Source organism: Ostrea edulis, chromosome 2 (assembly GCF_947568905.1).
Source record: "Ostrea edulis chromosome 2, xbOstEdul1.1, whole genome shotgun sequence".
NCBI classification, from domain to species: Eukaryota; Metazoa; Mollusca; class Bivalvia; order Ostreida; family Ostreidae; genus Ostrea; species Ostrea edulis.
In genome coordinates this window covers 72,732,413-72,753,607 of record NC_079165.1, presented here as the reverse complement: position 1 = coordinate 72,753,607, position 21,195 = coordinate 72,732,413, and the positions used below count along the sequence as shown (strand labels likewise).

At 36.5% G+C, this 21,195-nt stretch overlaps 1 protein-coding gene across 1 annotated transcript in view; it reads right to left on the bottom strand.

Moving 5' to 3' along the window:
* The window catches only part of LOC125678670 (E3 ubiquitin-protein ligase MYCBP2-like), a 73,879-nt gene that overhangs the window by 27,358 nt on the left and 25,326 nt on the right, over positions 1-21,195 (bottom strand). Inside the window, 31 exon segments of the mRNA XM_056153455.1 lie at positions 130-218; positions 351-522; positions 721-906; positions 2,191-2,335; positions 3,734-3,906; positions 4,089-4,144; positions 4,333-4,420; positions 4,534-4,652; positions 4,771-4,999; positions 5,236-5,418; positions 5,559-5,656; positions 5,944-6,083; positions 7,385-7,566; positions 7,859-7,993; positions 8,481-8,684; positions 9,123-9,314; positions 11,154-11,384; positions 12,188-12,465; positions 12,912-13,104; positions 13,727-13,823; positions 16,915-16,998; positions 17,168-17,302; positions 17,423-17,514; positions 17,678-17,805; positions 19,084-19,209; positions 19,386-19,540; positions 19,692-19,766; positions 19,936-20,014; positions 20,134-20,265; positions 20,710-20,803; positions 20,913-21,027. Coding sequence (XP_056009430.1) covers positions 130-218; positions 351-522; positions 721-906; positions 2,191-2,335; positions 3,734-3,906; positions 4,089-4,144; positions 4,333-4,420; positions 4,534-4,652; positions 4,771-4,999; positions 5,236-5,418; positions 5,559-5,656; positions 5,944-6,083; positions 7,385-7,566; positions 7,859-7,993; positions 8,481-8,684; positions 9,123-9,314; positions 11,154-11,384; positions 12,188-12,465; positions 12,912-13,104; positions 13,727-13,823; positions 16,915-16,998; positions 17,168-17,302; positions 17,423-17,514; positions 17,678-17,805; positions 19,084-19,209; positions 19,386-19,540; positions 19,692-19,766; positions 19,936-20,014; positions 20,134-20,265; positions 20,710-20,803; positions 20,913-21,027 — 4,405 coding nt within the window.

Below are 21,195 nucleotides of genomic sequence, written 5' to 3'. Positions count from 1 at the left end.
GGTATGACCAGAAAATCACAATGCACAAGTACAGACAAATGGAACAGGGTAAGTTTACCAAGGATCAAAATAGCACTTCTATATGTTAAAATGGTAGTAACATGTTAAAAAATACCCCAGTAGCAGTACCTTGTTTGGTTGGTGTGGTTTTTTCTCTGTCTGAGTGGGCGGAGTCACCCCCTGTGGTGGGTCTTTCACCTCCAGCTTGTAGACTTCACCTGAAATAAACATTTGACCTGATAACACTGTCCCAGGAGTCACAATACACATTCAGCAACATACAATGTAAATTGTCAAAATACATATAGCTATCATTTCAGTGGGTATTACACAGTATGTCTACAATGTACCTGTATCAAAGTCGTCGATGGTGACATGGATGTTGTAGAGTCCTATGTTACTGGGGGTCCAGTTAGCTACGTACGTCCCGTCACTGTTACATCGGACCAGCATGTTTTCACTCGGTCTCGGCACGGCAGGGGCAGCGAACCGTAGCTCCTCAAATGAATAATTCTCATAGGCCTTTAAATAAAATATAAAAACCCTAATGAAATTCTCAGAACTCTCAACTCCATTTATTCTTAATACCTTACAACGATCAAAATCTTTTTTATCATTCTTGAATGTGATTACAGTGAAATGTCTCCAAACCAGCCCCTCAGAAACCAGTCCTTCCTGAATATCGGCCGATTTTTAAGATCAACTCCAGAATACATTTACCTTCATCATGCTTATAGCATGGAAAATGTCTTTCCTCTCCCTAACTGTTGCCTCATATGGAATATCCTGAGGAGGGGGAGGGTGTCCCCCAAAAATCTGGTCTCCATCATCTGGTCTACTCAGCCTTCGAAGTCTTCGCTCGTCACCAGAAATGCCTTGGTCAATTGGGACTGCCTTTACGTTCACCTAAATGATGCAAAACAAGAGTGAAAGCCACAATCAAAAGTTGTCATCACCACAAAGCCTTGTGTTCCCATATAATTCTGAAAGTAAAATAACAGGGTTATTAAACTTATTCTGGTAAATATTGGCTGGGTTGGGTTTGAAAAATTCACAAACTTGTGAGGGAATATTCAAACACAACAAGTGCCAATATTCATCAATAAGAGTTCCTTTATTACATAGCTAAACAATATTTCTATTGTTTTATGTTGACAATTTATTCATTTTCTTCTCCAGTTAGAAATTCAAGCATTATCGGCACTGATATGAAAGTGTGCAATATAACAGTTATGCACGTTTATAACATTCATCCAACTGCATCAATATTTGCTGGCCCTTAACTGTAAATCGGCATTGAAATATAACAAGAATTAATTGTTATTTTTAAAATAGACAAAATATTGAAACTGCCAAATGATACCTGGTCTGTGATCTTTGATTACAACTTTGTGTGCAATAACTTTTAACTTGTTCTCAAACCTTTTCAGTGCGGATTGTATCATTTCATAAAAAGTTGGTGTTCAATAATGGCCAAGGTATTGCATGCTAATATTCACCTAAAGGAATTATTCGCTATATAATAAAGGTAATTATATATAATAAAGGTAATTATATAATTATAATAAAGGTAATTATATATAATAAAGGTAATTACCATTCAGAAACATGTGATCACTTTAATCAATTAGCATAAAGTTTTAAATTTATTCATTTTACGACAATTAAGAAATAAGTTGCACAACTAATAATGTTTCTTGTCAGTTTTAATAGATACATGTATTGGCACAAGAGGGGGCATTCATCTTCACTAGCCAAGGGTGATGCTACTCCATGTATCGTCATCCTTGCCTAGCGAAGATGGGGGCGGGGTGTCATTGTGTGAGAGAGGGTAGAAATAGGCTATGCTGCCCAATCCCATTCACTTATTTGTGAATAAAATATAATTGTTTAAATTAAATTGTGTGCGAGAAAACTAGAGTACCCGGAGGAAACCTATTACCAATTAATGAAATTATTCCATTGCAACAACACAAGTACTACAATTCAATTCATTGTGCTGATACAGTGGATATTGAGTATCAACCAAAATCCATGACAACTGTGCTACCAGAAAAAGGACAATTTTACATGATGGTAAATTCAATACACAGAACAGGGAGTTTACTGTATAAGACATCAAAGAACATTTTAGACAATTTAATACAGATAAATTCAAGATATGGTAAGAACTTGACCACTAGAACAGACCTTCAGATTTGGTACATGGACTAGCTGCCCATACTGGTCCTTGGTCAGTACTGTGATGAGAGCCGGCCAACCACAGCGGAGGTCCTCCTTGCTGTACATCAACTCACAATGTGCGGGATCCAGGTATGAATCCGGCTGTAGCCATCTATAAACACACAGGATATTGCAGTGAAATAGGTTGTAGGTTCATATCTATGATACACAAAAAATGTTTATTCTTGTTAAATTAAATATATTTCATACAATGACATAATAAGAACTAGTCAGATAATTTCTGTTTTTATCTGCCCCACAACATGCTGATAGATGGACAGACACAGGGTGCCATTCCGTAATATGACCAGTCTATGACGGACATATCAAAACACAGTAAACATTCTAGTCATTGTTTTTCCCATGATGTGTAAAAATTATTGTTCCCTATATGTAATTTGCAATATGGTGGTTTCATCAATTTTCATGGGCATCATATTTTTGGATTTGTTCATTGATATTTCTCTATATTCCTGTCTTATGAGCAAAAATTGCACTTTGTTGAGCGCACTTGACTTTGTAGTATGGCACAACCACGAAAACAATGAAAATAGTATTCAACAACCGATTAAACCACAATATCAGTGTTGGTGGTATCTTTAACTATTACATGTATTTCTTATTACTCTCAGGAAAACTGTTAACAGAACCTTGGGGGCCCCTCTCACAAAAAGTTTTAGAAATGAAAATGTTCTCTGCAAACAATCACCTATATGTCAAGTTATCAGCCAGTTTATAATGTTCTTCTCTCTAATCAATCACCTATATGTCAAGTTATCAGCCAGTTTATAATGTTCTTCTCTCTAATCAATCACCTATATGTCAAGTTATCAGCCAGTTTATAATGTTCTTCTCTCTAATCAATCACCTATATGTCAAGTTATCAGCCAGTTTATAATGTTCTTCTCTCTAATCAATCACCTATATGTCAAGTTATAAGCCAGTTTATTACACATGGACATACTCTCTTTGCAAATTCAAAAATCTTCAAAACTTTAACGAATCACTAATGAGGAAACATGGGTATTTCCATATTTTATTTGGAGTTGCCAAAAAAAAAGGAGTGAAAAGGCATTCTGACATGTGAGCCGTTCCTAGCAAAAAGGACACTATCTTATTGAACATGTTTTTCCAAAAATGTCATAATGAAAAAAACGTGACATCATTTTCTGCATACTTGTGAAGAAAATGGTCATGATTACCAATCACGAGTTGGTTGTCATCTTTGATTGCCTGCAATATTTTAACGACAATCAATATTGCTTTAATATTTTGAGGGATTGTTCTCTATAGTTCACACTTCCGCACTAAAATACTTAAGAAGGTTTTTTTAAGGTCTTGATTTCAGGGGCCTGGGCCTTTCCAATTGGGAAAAATAGCAACATTTGCTTGGAAATTGGGAAAAATATTCTGCGTATAAAAGAACTCAGCACTGTAGGGAGAAAAACAAACCGGTGCATTAAGGAATAATTGGACTCCTTCTGACTTACATTTTGGTCAAAGATCTTACCTGGCCAGTCGACCCCCACTGGTTCCTGGGTTACAAGCCACAAAGTCCTTCAGAAATGACCTCTCATTGGACTGCCAGCAGAAAGGGAGATTACCCTCTAATGCTTGCATTATTGTGGGAGGGTGAGAGAGAGCGAAACCTTTACCCAATAGTTCTGAATGAGCTCCAAATATCTGTAACAAAACGTGGCAATTATTGCAAGCTAACTTCTATCAAACATCAAAAGTGCAAGATACATGTGTGTGTATATATATATTCATGATACATATACATGTGTATAAATTCTCTGACTCAAGACAAAAAAAGTTGGGTCTACCATCAATTTTTGAGTTTTCTATTGAGTAATAAGACTGACCAGATGGGAACCTTCCTCAATATACTCCATGTCTTCATCTATCTCTTCTACAGTTACTGCAATGAAATATTTTATTCACTAAATTAAGAACTTAGTTAAGGCAGCTGTAATTATTTTAATTTTGTATTCATGCTGCATAAAGTACAAATGAATGGACTTCTATTGAATATCACCATGGCTTTTTACTGCAAGACAAATCCTTTAACAATTTGCCAGGAAGTGCCCACTATTTCTCAAATGTTACCTGGAGGTAATGCTACGTCTTTCTTGATTAAGGATGCTGCACACATACCCCCAAGGTATGATAACTCTCTTTCAATTTGAAAAATGCTCTGCAAAATAGATGCATTGAAACCCTTAGTTCATATGTGGATATGATATGGATATAAATGTTTAATGCACAAGGTTACTAAATCATAAGATCAGTTGTATAATATGAACCAACCTCTTCTGGTGTAAAATTCCACTCATACCCCACTACCACACACTTGAATCCAAAGAAACAGGACTTTTCATCCTTCACATAATCTGAGGCGGTCTCCAAGGAGAAAATGACCTCATGACCTGAAAACAAAAAGTTGTCCCTTGGATCTCAGCACTTCTTATTCTCTCTTTTTTATACATGGACTGTGCACAACACAACACAAACAATGAAGATCATCATTTTCATATAAAAATATACCTGGTAACACAATGGCAGATTTTGGCCAGTTACTGGATCCATGGAACTTCTTCCACATTGGCCAGTAATTCTGAGTGTTAAGCCCCTCCTCCGGAGTAGGGTCAGTGGGGGTGAGGTCTGAGCCTTCAGTGGTAGGGATATACAACTGAAGGGTGTCTTCTACCTGGGCGGTACAACACTGGGGGTCAAACTCCAACACCATCCACTTCACCAGGTCTGGGAAGATCACCTGTCAGATATCAGAAAATGTGGATACAGATGTTTGTTTTACAAGTCAGAGAAGGATATCGACTTTTGCACTCATAAAAAGAGAACAGCACAATCATACATAAAATAGAGATGACTGCAACAAATTTTAAAATGCAGGATTTACATAACCGAACTATGAAAACAAATCACTATACACTGTATTTTATCAAATTCAACACAGCTGGAATACAGTCTTATTTATAGCTAAGCACTAACCTTATAGTTGAAGACCGAAGCTGGTTTGTAGGGGTGATCACTCTCCACAATGGCATAGTGTTGGGAGGTGGTGCCATTCTCTGGAGGGACCTCTGGGGCTGGGAGAGGGGCCGGGGACAGGGTGTTTAGCTGAGCCACCTCCGGAAGGATCTCCTGAATGATTCCCAGGATCTGTACAGCTCCCTGTGGTAAAATAATAACCGTAATCTTTTCATCAACGTCAGTAAGAGGTTGAATAAATCTAAAACAAAGTCAGACATAGCCGTTTTAGATACATTATTTATTTTATTTTTTCCCCGTTGAAGTTAATTAGAGACACACACCCTGGGATCCTGGGATGCCACAGGTCCAATGTAGGCCAGAATCAGAGGCAGCAGGGAACTGAAGAGGTTTGCTGATCCAAGGACTTCTACTGCTGTCCCTGAAAGTGGAGTCTAACTGTACAATCCTATTCACAATATCTGACTCAACACGATTCTCTTCTACAATCCTATTCACAATATCTGACTCAACACGACTCTCTTCTACATTGTTTCCTCAAGACAAGATACCATACAGTAAAACCCTTCTAATGTGATATACTGTAGGAGTATAAAAAACAGATAATTAAGAATGAAAATTAAGTTTGAAATATACAGTACAAGGCATTGCATAGGTGTCAGCTGTATGCAAATTTTACCTGCGAAATAAATCACAAATTAAACTTACCTTCAGCTGCAAACTGTGCTCTCCTGAGGACATCGGTAGCTACCCTACAGATGGCGCTCACCATATCAATGGCATTCTTACGAGCCTGGAGCTCAGCCAAGGATTTGTTGTTCTGGTAGTTCTCGCCTTCTTGTGGTGCACTGAATGTGTTTAATTATTAAATGAGAATAAAACAGTAAGGTAACAGTTTAGATTTCTCTAACTCTAGATCATTAGTACAGTGGATATGACACAGAAAGAACTACAATGTAAATTCATGTTATGCATAAAATGGCCCTGTTAGTTTCAGTTCAAGCAAACAACTTGATTATCCTTAATTTTAAACATAAATACAAAGTAGAAACTAAATGTTTTATTAACTCTCTATATTACTTTTTCAAAGGAGTTCATTTATAAAACAAGAGACCCAAGGGCCACATCGCTCACCTGAGTCACCTTGGCTCATATTTAAAGATTTTCCCAATATATTTGTATACAAAACTTTGATCCCCCCTTGTGACCCCATCCTACCCCTAGGGGCCATGATTTTAACAAACTGAAATCTGAAATATGCCAGAAAGCTTTCATGTAAATATCAGCTTTTCTGGCCCAGTGGTTCTTGAGAAGAAGATTTTTAAAGATTTATCCTATATATTTGCATGTAAAACTTTCATCCCCTATTGTGGCCCCATCCAACCCCCGGGGGCCATGATTTGAACAAACTTGAATCTGCACTATGTCAGGAAGCTTTCATTTAAATTTCAGCTTTTCTGGCCTAGTGGTTCTTGAGAAGATTTTTAAATGACCCCACCCTATTTTTGCATTTTTGTGATCATCTCCCCTTTGAAAGGGACATGGCCCTTCATTTGAACAAACTTGATAGCCCTTCATCCAAAGATGCTTTGTGGCAAGTTTGGTTGAAATTGGCCCAGCGGTTCTTAAGAAGAAGACGAAAATGTGAAAAGTTTACGACACCAATGACGCCGACGCCAACAGACAAATTTTGATCAGGAAAGCTCACTTGAGCCTTTGGCTCAGGTGAGCTAAAAAATAGCATGCAAATCTGCAACATTCTTGATTTTAATGGGAAAATGCCATACTTTATCATATACCAAAAGGAATTTGAATATATAAAAGAAATACTCTCTCCAAATACTAAGTGGTGTGTATTAAGGATATCATTAGATAATTGTTTTATCAATAAGCATGGTTAAAATTTGGATAGCAGGTTATATCGCAGGTTGTGCTCTATGCAAAATTCCAATACTATCTTACTTTTTTGCTCATTTTGAAGGAAACTTTAACAAAATTGCTATGACTAATAATGTAGAAATTACTGTGAAAATTATGTCATTATCAGACATCTGTAATCATGGTGACCCTTTGTGAACCTCATCCTTTATCCGGAAAAAATGCCATACCGATTACTGAACGCTTTGTTTTTTTCTCACTAGTGACTAACCTGTAGTACAGGATCTGTGGAATCTGGCCCCTCATGTGATTGGTTCCGTTGGTACTGAGAGAGCTGGCCTGGAAAGTGAAATTCGTCCCATCTGGACATCGGACTTTGGCCACCCCACCGTCACCATTCAGGGTCCGCATACTGCCGTGATTCTTCAGGCGTACTGTGTATTTCACCCCTTCCTATGGAAAAAATTAGCTCAATGTACAGTCAAAATTGTCTCACAATCGTACTCAAAACTTTTGATTAGATATCATACTAGTACAGAAAAATTTCTTAAAAATGGGGAATAAAATAATTATCTACATCAGTACCTTGATTGCTATAAGTCTATATACACCTGTACCTTGATTGCTATAAGTCTATATACACCTGTACCTTGATTGCTATAGGTCTATATACACCTGTACCTTGATTGCTATAGGTCTATATACACCTGTACCTTGATTGCTATAAGTCTATATACACCTGTACCTTGATTGCTATAGGTCTGTCAAATTTAATCTCAGCTATATCATTGACACAGTCTTCATGGCCATAGACGCCCTTCACGGACTCGATAACATTCCACCTCTGTGAAGGAGAAGGGTTGTTGATGCCATCTCCCTGCTGTGAATGAATAACAAACTGATCAGTTATCAGAATTAAATTTGGAAAAATTAAAACAAGTTCAGCAACATCACATAAGCACATGTGTGGTATAGAAGCACAGCTTGTCTTTCTTAACATAGTTTGTTGTATAATACAAAGGTTTGGACACAAGATGTAACAAGTTAATAAGTTATCATATCATTATGCATTATGTTACAGCATAGTACTCAAGAGTTTTATTCATCAGTCTGAATAATGAAATGTACTGTGAACTTTAACGGTCCAAAAAAAATTTAACCAGTCAAATCCTTTGCACTGGTAAATTTCAAGAACACTGAGACTAGCACATAAGCAGTACATAAAATCCCTGATACTACAGTCTACAAAGTCTGCCTTTTGGTAAGATATCAAACTACCAAGAACAAACAAAATCCAGGAAATACATGAATCAATCGTAAATAATTTTTACTAAAGCTGTGATCATTTTCCTCAAGGAAATACTCACATCATCCATGAGTTCTAGTTCATAGTTATACTGTCCATCTCCTCCATACACGCAGACCCCGGCAATCAGAATACCAGGCTTATCCACGGAGAAAGTGATGGCGTCCGGACTGCCATTTCCACTGTTCCACATGGCGTGCTGACTGGTACGGGTGAACCTATTAGGGGTCACCAACAGAGGGCGTGTGGCTGTGCCATGATCCATCTGCAGAGAGTCACCATCACAATATAATAATGCATTTCTTAAGAACATGCGTTTTCCTCTTCTGCAACTAACTTTAATGGTGAAGATTTTTGTTACCAGTAGTTATCATTGTTTGGGGTATAATTGTTTATAATTTAATACATAAACAATGAGCACTCTATAACAGTAATAACTGAATAATTATTTCTGTGAATGCATGTATTTTCTGTATCAATATCGACACACATATCACACAATAAAGAACACTTAATGACACCTCTGGTGTGTCCAGGGGTCCGTGTTTGCCCAACTATCTATTTTGTATTGCTGTAGGAGTTATGAGATTGATCACTGTTTGTTATCTTTACCTGGCATTCAATGATGAAACCAGAATGAAACCATACTTCCTGACTGTTTAGTAGAATGACATACTGTTAGAGGCTCAGTGTTAGGACTTACCTCTAGACCAGTGGCTGTAGCGGACAGTTCACTGATGATGGTGGCCAGCAAGGAACATGTGTTGACCACCAGGATGGATGGGTAGGTGGACTCCTCCTTACTGAGTGCCTGACGGACAGGAAGTGTCACGATGGACAGAAGCTTGTCCAGAATCTCGCGGAATGTCACATGATTGGTTAAAAGTCCCAGTGCCTAAACATAAAAGACATACTGGCATGACTATGACCTTTGAACTCATAAAATGAATTCCACAGCTGAGAGTCAAGGTGTATTAGTATTAGAATAAATTCCAATTTGTATGATTTCTGAACCACTTTTTTCCAAAATTCATCACATTAAACCATACACCCCAAAAAAAAAAAGAACATTATTAAATTAGTATTTCATTAATTTTTAAGATGAAGAAGACACAAGAAAGAATTATTAAAATGCAAATTGTCAAAATACAAACAGATTCTCAACTAAGTAAGGTTAAATCTACTAGGAAATTTCTACTGAGAGCAGTGTCTCACTCCTTCAAAGGCAGCAAGCACATGTTTCATTTGTCAAAAACTGTGTGGATATTGGCGTATTTAAAGCTCTCTAAATAGTGATTTTTGTATGCGCTGTTTATGTTACTACACCATTATGAATAAGAATGATAGCTTCTACAGGCATTATGATAAAATTGCTATGGCTGGAATGAAATATTGGGCAATACAATAAAAGCATGCCAAGGGAAAGAACTCCATTCTGAATTCTTAATTACCTCATTACGGTAAGCTGTCAACTGAGAAACAAAGAAAGAAAACAAGAAACTTAAAAATCGGGTGCTTTTGACATTGAACGCATATATCCATTACAATTGGCATATCCTTTACACATTAGCATATCCATTCAGTAAAGGTATTCAGCAACAAGCAAGGATTATATTATAAGGCAGAATCCACTTTTGTCTTCTACACAACAATGGCAAATGTAAATGTCTGTGCAACCATCCTCATTGAGACTATTTCATTTCTGGATTTATAGATAATGTTTAAGCTTCTATTGCACATGAATTGCTTTGAAGCTCCACTCACATATTCATGAAGATCTAACAAAATCCTATCTGAATTCTGCACAAGAATAAAACCACACCAGGTCAAAGTTCAACAAAAAGCAAATTAAATAAAGTACTAAAATTGTAGCAAACTACAAAATGGCTGTCAATTTATAAATTCATTAAAAGTTTTACAACTGCACTAAGTATTTTCTACTTCTAAAGTCTACTATTTCAAGTACTGTAAATCATTTTATACTTGAGAATATTAATTTATGCATAATATCCATTCATGAAAATCTCCAAAAAATTCTCTTACACATAGAAGACTTCAAAAAAAAAAAAATAATGATTCATGAAAATTATGTCTCCTAGGTAAATACATCATTGTATACATGTGAAAATAAGGTCTCGCGAAACAAAAATGATCTACAGTAATTTATTTCTGCTTAAAACTCTGCATGTATATCAATTACAAAGACCTTTTAAAAAAACCAAGGTCCCATGTCATGTCAAGCATTGGTACGATAAAGAATCCTCACTGGCCCCAAGTGCCATGCAGAGGTCTAAATTTGGGTTACTTATCCCATAGCTTGTGACATCTCAATATGAGTTAAAAATTCTCAGAGGGACATTAAATCAAATATCTAACATATTTAGTGTTTAATATTTGGTATTAGTAACATACATACATATATATACAATATTTTCTACATATGGGAAAGTCATTCAACATAAATATATACATGTCACAGTCATACACTGAAGGAAATCATATACACGTTGTCTGTCTTTAATTGATGCATTATACATTGTTGATTTACGTCTTTCAAGCCAAGATAAATTACGTATATACACTGATATATATAACACTTTATAAATTACGTATATACACTGATATATATAAAACACTTTATAGATACTCACTAAACTACTATTATAGAGTTAGAGGAACAGACAGAGTAATAGAAAAACACAAGGAAAAACTCCAAGATCCACCCCTACATTACCTCCACTCTTGATGTCATGTGGCTGACTAGTACGGGGAATCGATGAACCTCTCCCATTCTCGCAACACTGTTGGTGTTGTCGTCCATGATGTCCGACTGACGTCTGAGAATCTCCTCCGTCGCCGGTTGACAATTGATGGGCAGGATGCCGGTCAGTTTAATGGTGGGGTGACACATGGCTTCCATCACAGCTGCTAGCAGACGACTGTAGCCCGATACATTTACCATGTCCTGAAAAAATTTAAATCATTTGTGCATTGCATTCAAACATATAGATGACCCTTAATGACTCAAACTTCTAATCTTTCAAAGTTTTATAATCTCTTGGACATCATGTTTAGGACTCAATTTTGTTTTCCTATTGAATGAAGCAATCTATTCCAGATTTCTCAACTCCCAATTTCTTAAAACCATCTTTCAAATGTTCAATCCAGATTTCTCAAACTCCCAATTTCTTAAAATCCTCAATCTCTCAAAAGTTCAATTTAGGGCCCATTATACATCTATTGTTTGTTTTTACTACCTAGTATCTGCCAGGTATTTATTGTTCTATTTTTACTAACTAGTATCTGTCAGGTATTTATTGTCTATTTTTACTAACTAGTATCTGACAGGTATTTATTGTCTATTTTTACTAACTAGTATCTGTCAGGTATTTATTGTCTATTTTTACTAGCTAGTATCTGTCAGGTATTTATTGTCTATTTTTACTAGCTAGTATCTGACAGGTATTTTTTATTGTCTATTTTTACTAGCTATTATCTGACAGGTATTTATTGTCTATTTTTACTAACTAGTATCTGTCAGGTGTATTCTAATTAGGGATGCCAAACTGTTTTCCTATCATTTCATTGTAGTGCGAAACACATTACAGGAAGTTCAACTGTATGAGATACATGGAACTAGGGAATTGAAATATATTAAAATGTAAAAAAAAATCTAAAATCCACACTCCTTAATAAATAACAGAATTCTCCAATCTGACCACACTTAAATGTTCTAACTGAATCAGAAGGTCACACAATGTCACTCACGGGTTCTAACTGTATCAGAAGGTCACACAAACAATGCCACTTGAGATTTCCTGTTGGGAAGAAGGCATGGAAACAAGCACAAAATGTCTGATGACATTCCTTCAGGATCTCCTCTTTCAAGGGCAGGAACTCCTCCCTTTTGCCTGGTTCCGTTAGGAACATTTTGACCTTGGATGCAGCCTTGACCTCATCAGCTAGAATGGTCTTCAGCAGGTCCTGGGTGTTCCCGATACACTCAGCTAGCTTCATAGTTTCTGTTACAGATTTTTGACTTGATGCTGCAAGATTAAAATGATATTTATTTCATAAACTAAAACTAGATCACATAGAGAACATACCACTGACATAAATCCTGTCTTCCATTGCTACAATGAATAATTAATATGTACACTGTATGCTAGCATTCATAAACATGCTTTTACCATACAGTTAAAACAGTTTAATCTAAAACCTGTTTATTTAGCAATATATTTCAATCTTGATTTTTTTATGCTCTTTTGCTATCTGACATTCTGTCTTATCAGACAAAATACTTGTCAACCACAGCATGTCTCATTAAACAGATCTGATAGTAAATGTACTAATGTATAAATTTCTTTATATTAAATTTTTTTGGTTCTGATGTATATGTACATTTAATCCTCTGTGGTATTTTCCAAATACACCATAATCATGCTAAATTTTCGTTAAAAAATTAAATTTCATCCTGAAAATGTTTCTTTACCGCCATTTGGATAAATCTGAGTCACATAGGTTTTGATAAGCCTAAGACACGCCCTTGTGATGTACACAAGTCTTTGGATATCTGCCAATGCTGCACTGAGGTTATCTCCCTTTAATCCATCTGTCTCCAATACTGCAGTGTTAAAAGATGTCCAACTCCATTCTAACAGTCTCTGGAGGGCCTCAAAACTATCCTACAGTCATAAAATAGGGATTTAGGGTATCATATAACAGCAAGATGAAAATTCCGTTGTAGAATGAAAATGGAATAAAAAATTTCATCAATTTATCTGTTCGTGGGGATCCGGGTTAGAATAGGTCCTCAGTACCTCCTTGCTTGTTGTAAGAGGCGACTAAATGGGGTGGTCCTTCGGATGAGACCACAAAAACCGAGGTCCTGTGTCACAGCAGGTGTGGCACGATAAAGATCCCTCCCTACTCAATGGCCATAAGCCTAAATTTTGCAACCCTTCACCGGCATATCCATAAGAGTGAAATATTTTCGACAGGGACGTTAAACAATATTCAATCAATCAATCAAGCAAATGCCATTAATCACTTATGCTTTGCATTCCTACCTTGTTGGATTTTACAACAAGATATAATTTTAGCAAAGGATCAATATATTCATTATTGTGTATGTAATTATAAGAAAATTAATTACAAGAACCTTTCCAGTACTTTAATGTCGAGGCAACTTGCAAATTCACACAATAAAATGTTCTCACAAATTAATGTATTGACAAGTTTGATCATCAATTCTTTGCCATATAAAAATTTAAGAAGTGTATATGTAGAAAAAGAGTGTGTACTCACTGGTAATACAGAACATGAGAAATCGGAGCTTAGGATATGGGCCGCTTCTGAGTGATCCACTTTTCTTGGTGTTCCAGGGCTGTCTCTTGATGGTAATCTACAAAGGATATCAGTAATGGTATATGTATTTTGGAGGATCTGAAAACGATATGCTAACCTAGACAAGAGGCCCAGAGGCCTTATCGGTCACCTGAGTACTAGTGAAAAATTATCACTACTCCAAAGTGCTATGAAATCTAAAAAAAAATTTCCTGTTCTGAATACAGGCGACTCTCGATAACTCGAAGTTCAAGGGACCTTGATAAAACTTAGAGAAATCGAGAGTTTCAGGGCCGTAACTGCCGATGAGGCAGACGAGGCAACTGCCTCGTCTGATTTTTTGGCAAAAAAGAAAATAAAATTATATAAATGTTATATTATAGGATATATGTTTAAAATGAAGACAAGCACCTTTGTCTTTGACACCATATTACGATTCTTTACATAGTACAAATGAAACACAAACATGATAAATTGGGATTTAAAAAGTGTCATTTTCAGTCGTAAAGTCAATCGGCGGCCCCCAATCCCCTGCCTCCCCTGATTTAGAACCCTACTTACGGCCCTGAGTTTGAGAGTTCGAAATTCGGAAATTGAAGGTCCGCCGGTATGGTTAAGATTTTACAGTAACCGGAATGTTTACCAAGATCTTTTGATATCGTTTTGACATGTTTTTCTTCATATTAGCCAGGTAGTTAATTTGATATCAAAATAAAAAACCTCATTTTGCATTAATAAAAACATTTCAAAGTTTATGTATTTATTTGTTCTTTACTCATGCTTTGATAGGCATACAAAACCAAGTTCCGATGACGCTTTACTATCGCAAACTAAACAGAGCATAATGTTAAGTCACTTTACCCAAAGCAAAAATTCTAACGAATGAGTAAAACGATGTTTTAGAGTAACTTTACACAAAGAACAAACTCGAGAAATTTAACAGTCTGTAGATCTCTAAAGCATGTATAAAACTTACTCTCTCATTGTTATGTCAAAACAAATTATAGATTTTATTCCTAGTTGGATTATATATAATTTTAATCATCACAACACAAAACCCCAGTGCAAGGTGTAAACTGACCAATTAGCCAATTATATACTCAAGTGTGTCACCTCCACAAAGAAGCACAGGGGATGTTTCAACTATGTAAACACCCAATTATTTCTCCAGCATTCAACAAAATCCAGGTCAGGTCCAAGCAGAAATTATTAAACGCTTGTGTAACGGTAGGTATACGCTACCACCACTTCGAGAGATCGAGAGTGAAAAACAATGAAATGTGTTTTATGGGACTCAACTTCACTTCGAGAGATCGAATGTTCGAGAGATCGATAGTAAATTTGCTTTGTTATATAGAGAAAAAAATTGGGACCATGATTTCACTTCAAGAGACCGAGAACTTCGAGAGATCGAAGTTCAAGCCATCGTGAGTCACCTGTATCTAAGCTAAATTTTAACATTCAGCAAAAGTATAAAACAAGATGTGTTCTTAAAACTTCAATGCCATCATAAGTGCATACACTGTTGAAAGGCTTTACATAATATAATAGGTGCATTAACATTAAAACATTAACAGATATGACTAATTTGGACCCATCCTAGTCAAAACCATGGGTTGTGAAATTCCCCATTTTTTGTACAATTTTGGTAGAAGCCTTCCCATTTTACATCTTAATGCATTTAGTTTTTCTTAAACGTGCAGTTCTTGAGAAGATTTTTGAAAAATTGGTCAATTTTGGACAGTTTTTGCCCCCCCCCCCCCAAGGCCCAGGGTGCAGGAATCCTGAAATTTACAATTTATGTCCCCCTTGTTCCAAAGATGCTTCATACCAAATTTGAAAAGAATTGGAATGATAGTTATCACAAAGATTGATTGATTGATTGATGTTTTCCGCCACACTCAACAATTTTTCAGTTATCTGGTGATGCCCAGTTTTAATTGGTGGAAGAGAGAACCCAGATACAATGGGAAGAGACCACCAACCTTCCACGAGTGAACTGGGAAACTTACTCACATACCAGCGCGAGCGGGATTCGAACTCGTGTTGACCAGAGATGAGAGGATGTGTGATTTTGAGCGCTATACTCTAACCACTCGGCCATGGAGGCCCCCATTATCACGAAGTTAAACATGTCTACTGTTCACACATATAATAACTGACCATTTTGGTCCCACTCTTGATACCACAACCCCTACCCCTAGGATCATCAAATTTACAATTTTGGTAAAGGACTACCTGTTCTTTCTTAATATCCATCCATTTAGTTTCAATCTAGTATCAATAGCACTAAAGAAGAAGTTATCTAAGTGTTTTATGCATAAACACTATATAACAAGTTTGACCCCGCCCTGAGGTCAGAACCCCTATGCAAGGAATAATTTTGGTAAAGGCCTTCCTGCTCTACATCACCATGCATTTAGTTTTTCTTACACGTGTGCGGTTCTTGAGAAGAAGATTTTTAACAATTGGTCAATTTTGGGCAGTTTTTGCCCCGCCCCCAAGGGTGCAGGAATCCTGAAATTTACAATTATTGTCCCCCTTGTTCCAAAGATGTTCCATACCAAATACGAAAAGAATTGGAATGATAGTTTTCACGAAGTTGGTAAAGGACTACCTGTTCTTTCTAATTTTCTATTTAGTTTCAATTTAGTATCAATAACACTAAAGAAGATTTAAGTGTTTTACACATAAACACTATATAACAAGTTTGGCCCCACCCTGGGGTCAGAACCCCTATTCCGGAAATCATGAAATTTACAATTTTGGTAGAGGCCTTCCTGCTCTACATCACCATGCATTTAGTTTTTCTTACACATGTGCGGTTCGTGATAAGAAGATATTTTGAAAATTGGTCAAATCTTGGGCAGTTTTAGCCCCGCCCCCAAGGGTGCTGGAGTCCTGAAATTTACAATTTATGTCCCCCTTGTCCCAAAAATGATTCATACCAAATATGAAAAGAATTGGACTGATAGTTATCAAGAAGAATTTAAAAATGTTCAATTGTTAACGCACGACGGACGACACACGTCACACAACGATGGACGACAACCAATTGCAATAGGTCACCTGAGTTTACTCAGGTGACCTAAAAATATGAACGATAACATTTACACTGTAGCTTTTGGAAGCAAAGTACATGCACAAACCTGTACAGAAGCTGAGGGATTTGGCCTGCATTTACATCAGTTCCATTGTTTGATTTCTTTGAGCTTTTGAATTTGAAGATTACTCTGAAAAAAGAAAATACATGACTGTATAATCAGACAGATATTTCTTATAATTCTAAGAACTCCACAGCATCCATGAAATATAAAATCTACATGTCATTGAACATGTATGTTGATGTATTAGACATCACTTACAACTTCACATAAACATCAATAAACTACTACTGCTTACTGGTCTTCAGTGGTGACCACAGACTGCCCCGTTGACCCACAGTCTGAGCTGGGGCCTGAGATTCTGGCCCAGGCCACATACCAGGAGCTAGCATGGATTGGGATCGGTTCATCAAACAGCATGGCATGCTTCTCTCTGTAAAACAGTCAATTGTCAAATCATAGAAATGAAAGATCTCAAGAGCGAGTGTTTCTGAAGACTTCACAGCTTACAGGTAATATTCTTAAGAATTTTCAGCACACATCTACTACAGACCTGGCTCCACATTCAAATGCCATTTCATCTGTTTCTCCAATCAACTCTCCATCCCCCTCATTGTCTCCTCCATCAGGACCCAAGTCAAAGAGCTGTCAAAAATTTCCATGCAACAGTTACATTGTACCTCACTCGAATCTCGAGGAACGTGTACATGGATTAAAAGCTTTCAATAGTACAACCCAGAAAGGACTGTTAAGTGGTTACAATACTTAGTATAATCCCTCCAACGTTTATATTTCTTTCGTCACACACCTTGATCCGGCCGTAGTACTCTCCCCTTCCACCAAACAGCCCCAATCCTCCCAACAGAATGTCCGTGTCTGACATGAACCGGACAGCTTCAATAGAGTGACCAGAGTATCCCCAGCCTCCTCCATGACCTGAAATTCAACATTGAAAATTCGGTGACATCCTCACATATTTTCAATCATCAGGGCTTTCGTACAGGTACCTTGTATTGAGTGCGTCTGACACAAAAAGAATGTTGGCTTTTAGGGTGAATGAAGTCAAATTGGCTCAAAAATAAAGCTCCAACATAACAAACTTCTTTTCCCTAAAAATCGATCAAATATTCCCAAAGCAATTATCATCTGGTATATGGTATCAAAATGTTGATATATCTCTCCCAATTAAGGCACCTGCATGTACTTGCAATCCTTAGAAATATTGTAAACCAACCTTTTCATTTGAAATGTGAGAAATATTTGCAAGATTCATAAGTACCACTCTCTTATGAATATTGGTCCCCATAAAACCAGTCATAATGTTAAAGGGACTGGTTCACGATTTTTTATAAAAATATTTTTCATTTTTGATATTAAACATTAGAAATATAGCTCATTTAATGTTGACAGCCAAAATTTTGACCTTCTGAATGCAAGAATAAAAGTAATATTTTAGCCTTAAATATGTGTTATGTAAACAAAGACTCGAGTCTTTTTATGAAAACAAACAAGCAAATGAACTATTGATTTTGTAATATAATGCATCTTAATTTTGCATAGTCACAAATTTTAACTTTAAGATGACACATTTCGCCCCAAAAATGCTTGAAATGTGAAAGATATAATAATACTTAGAACGATATCAATTTCTTTTGAAATTTTCGTAAGCAATAGCATACTGCAATCTTTGTTTACAAACCAAACAATAAACTCTCTAAAATGAGCTTCTGTGATGATATATCACCTTAATTTTCATATGAAATCTTTCAAACACATTAGACAGTAGATTTTGATCATTAAAAGTGAAAAACAAAATTTTGGATAAAATCGTGAATCAGTCCCTTTAAAGCATAAACCAGTCATAATGTTAAAGCATAAAAGGTATATGTAGGCTCAACTGCAAATACATATTATACACTGTATGCTACTTGACACAAATGCTTTTGTGAATAAAAGTAGTCACGAATGAAGCTGGTATTTTGCCATGCCCTTCTAGCTGGCTGGTGTAATCATGTAAAAGTACTTTTGAACATGTAAACAGTGAAATTACAGTTATAACAAAGTCATTATCACTTCCCACAAAGAACAAATGAATGCATTTCTAAATCAGTGAAAATTTAGAAGAAATGAAAAATATCACAATAATAGCGAAACAGCTAGATTTTTAATGAAATATACATGTACTTTAATGTACAATTCACATATTACACTCACTTTCAAATCTGTTGACGACAGTAAAATCATCTTTGGTGTAAATTTTGGAGGTTGTCTGCTTTTCCTTGGTTTCTTCCACAACAGTCAGGTTGGCTTGTTGGGCCATTGTTAAAACATCCAAACACCCTGAGAGTCAGGAAAAAAAAACTTCATTCATTACAAAACTGACAAAATATGGAGAAAGTCTGTAAAAATACATAAATAAAGAAGCTTTCATCACTGTTATGGATGTTGGAAAGTTATATCATCAGCAATCTCTTTTGTTTCCATTAACAGAGATTAAGAAGTTCTGTTTATATTACCTAACATATGCAGAGCACAGTGAGACCGTGTTGTGTTACATCCAATTCGGACAGGCACCGCTAATTCTGGTTTAAAAAGGTCACATGGGGTCAAAGACCTAGCCTCTGAGGCCAGGCAATTGTAACATGTCACTTCGTGGCTGCCAGGAAGGTAGCTAAAACAGGAAGCACAAAAAACCCTGAATCTGTGTTACACATACAAAGGAGTGAATACATAGATCAATAAGCAATAATCTTACATGTAAGTTTTCCTAGATGCTATTTTCACCAATCCAATGTAAACACGTATCATGTCTGTTTTCTTACCTCCATAAAACATCATACACAGGATCCAAACACACAGCATGCTTAGACAGATCATCTTGTTCTGCTCCCCCAAGACTGAAAAGGGGTCATATTTTGTGACTACATGTAGTTAAAAATTCAAATAAAACTTGCCAACGTACATGTATGAATGACGGAGTAGAAAACAAAAGAAATACAACAATATCAGTTTCTAGTACATGAATTCATATTCCGACAAATCATCAATCTGAACTGAAAAGTTTACCTTCGACAGCTTCCATCGACCTTGCTTATCATTAAACATTTCATAAGAGCAGAGTTCTCCTCCCCAATAGGAATCAGGCCTGTGAATAGCAATACTCATAAAATGCAGAGAAATCAGTCAATCATTGGGTCATGTATCAATTTAAATGTACCATTTAATAAGAAATACACTTCAAACATTTCCTCCTAACACCATTACCTATACTTTTCTGGTTGGCAAACACTTTGGAGGCTGCTAGGATGTGTGCGTTAATGAGGGACTCATCAATGCGGAGGAATGTCTGATCGCCACTGGCTCCAATCCAAGTGGCCCTTCTGCCATAGCGGGCTCCTATCAAACAGTAATCAAATGAAATGAATTCATTCTCTAAGTGTGAGATGTAATGCATCAATTCAAACTACCATACTCGTACTACATTGTTTGACTTTATTCCCCTGTAAGTTTTATACCCTTTTCCTCCAGTTGCCATTATTTGATGCAGGGCCTCATTTTGCTGTTGCTACTATTTGAAGCATTTTAAAATGAACAAAATACAGATAACACTATATTAACCTTTTTTCCCCAATACACATTCAGATCAGTAAAAGGATGTAATCCAAATAATTGTCTGTTGTTCCATTTGGTTTTATGGAAGGGGGGGGGGGGGCTGCAGAATTAATGTCTCATGAAAATGTGAAGTGCATCAAATGGTGGCACAGATAAAAGAAGGTTAAAACAGTTTTACTGATATAATATAACTGTATGTACAATTACAAACATGCATGTAACATTCACCTATGCTTGGCATGGGGCCTGGTATGGCGTACCACAATGCTTTCTTTGAGATGGCTCCAGCCTCATCAGGTCCAGATCGACCCAAAGCATGTTTCTACAAAGAATGAATATTTCTAATCTCTAATGTACACATAAAACCGATACTGGTTTAATGTATTAGTTCAACATTTGAATCTATGAAGACTCCAGCTATGATAACCTACCTGGTGGTTTCCAAATGTATAGACCTGTCCATTGTTGAGTAGCACCACTGTGTGGTGGCTACCGGCAGTGACTTGGACAGCAGGGTAGTGGAGTGGTACCAACACTGGACAACCCCTGAAATGACCTGGCATTGTTAGTTACTTGTATACTGTCTACATCCAGCCTCAGAATATTGGTGGTTTCTTCAACTATACTAATGTCTCTGTAAAGTTTCGAGGGTCCATACTGTGTGCTTACTGTGGAACAATCTCATTCATCATGAATTTTATGGGCATCCTTATC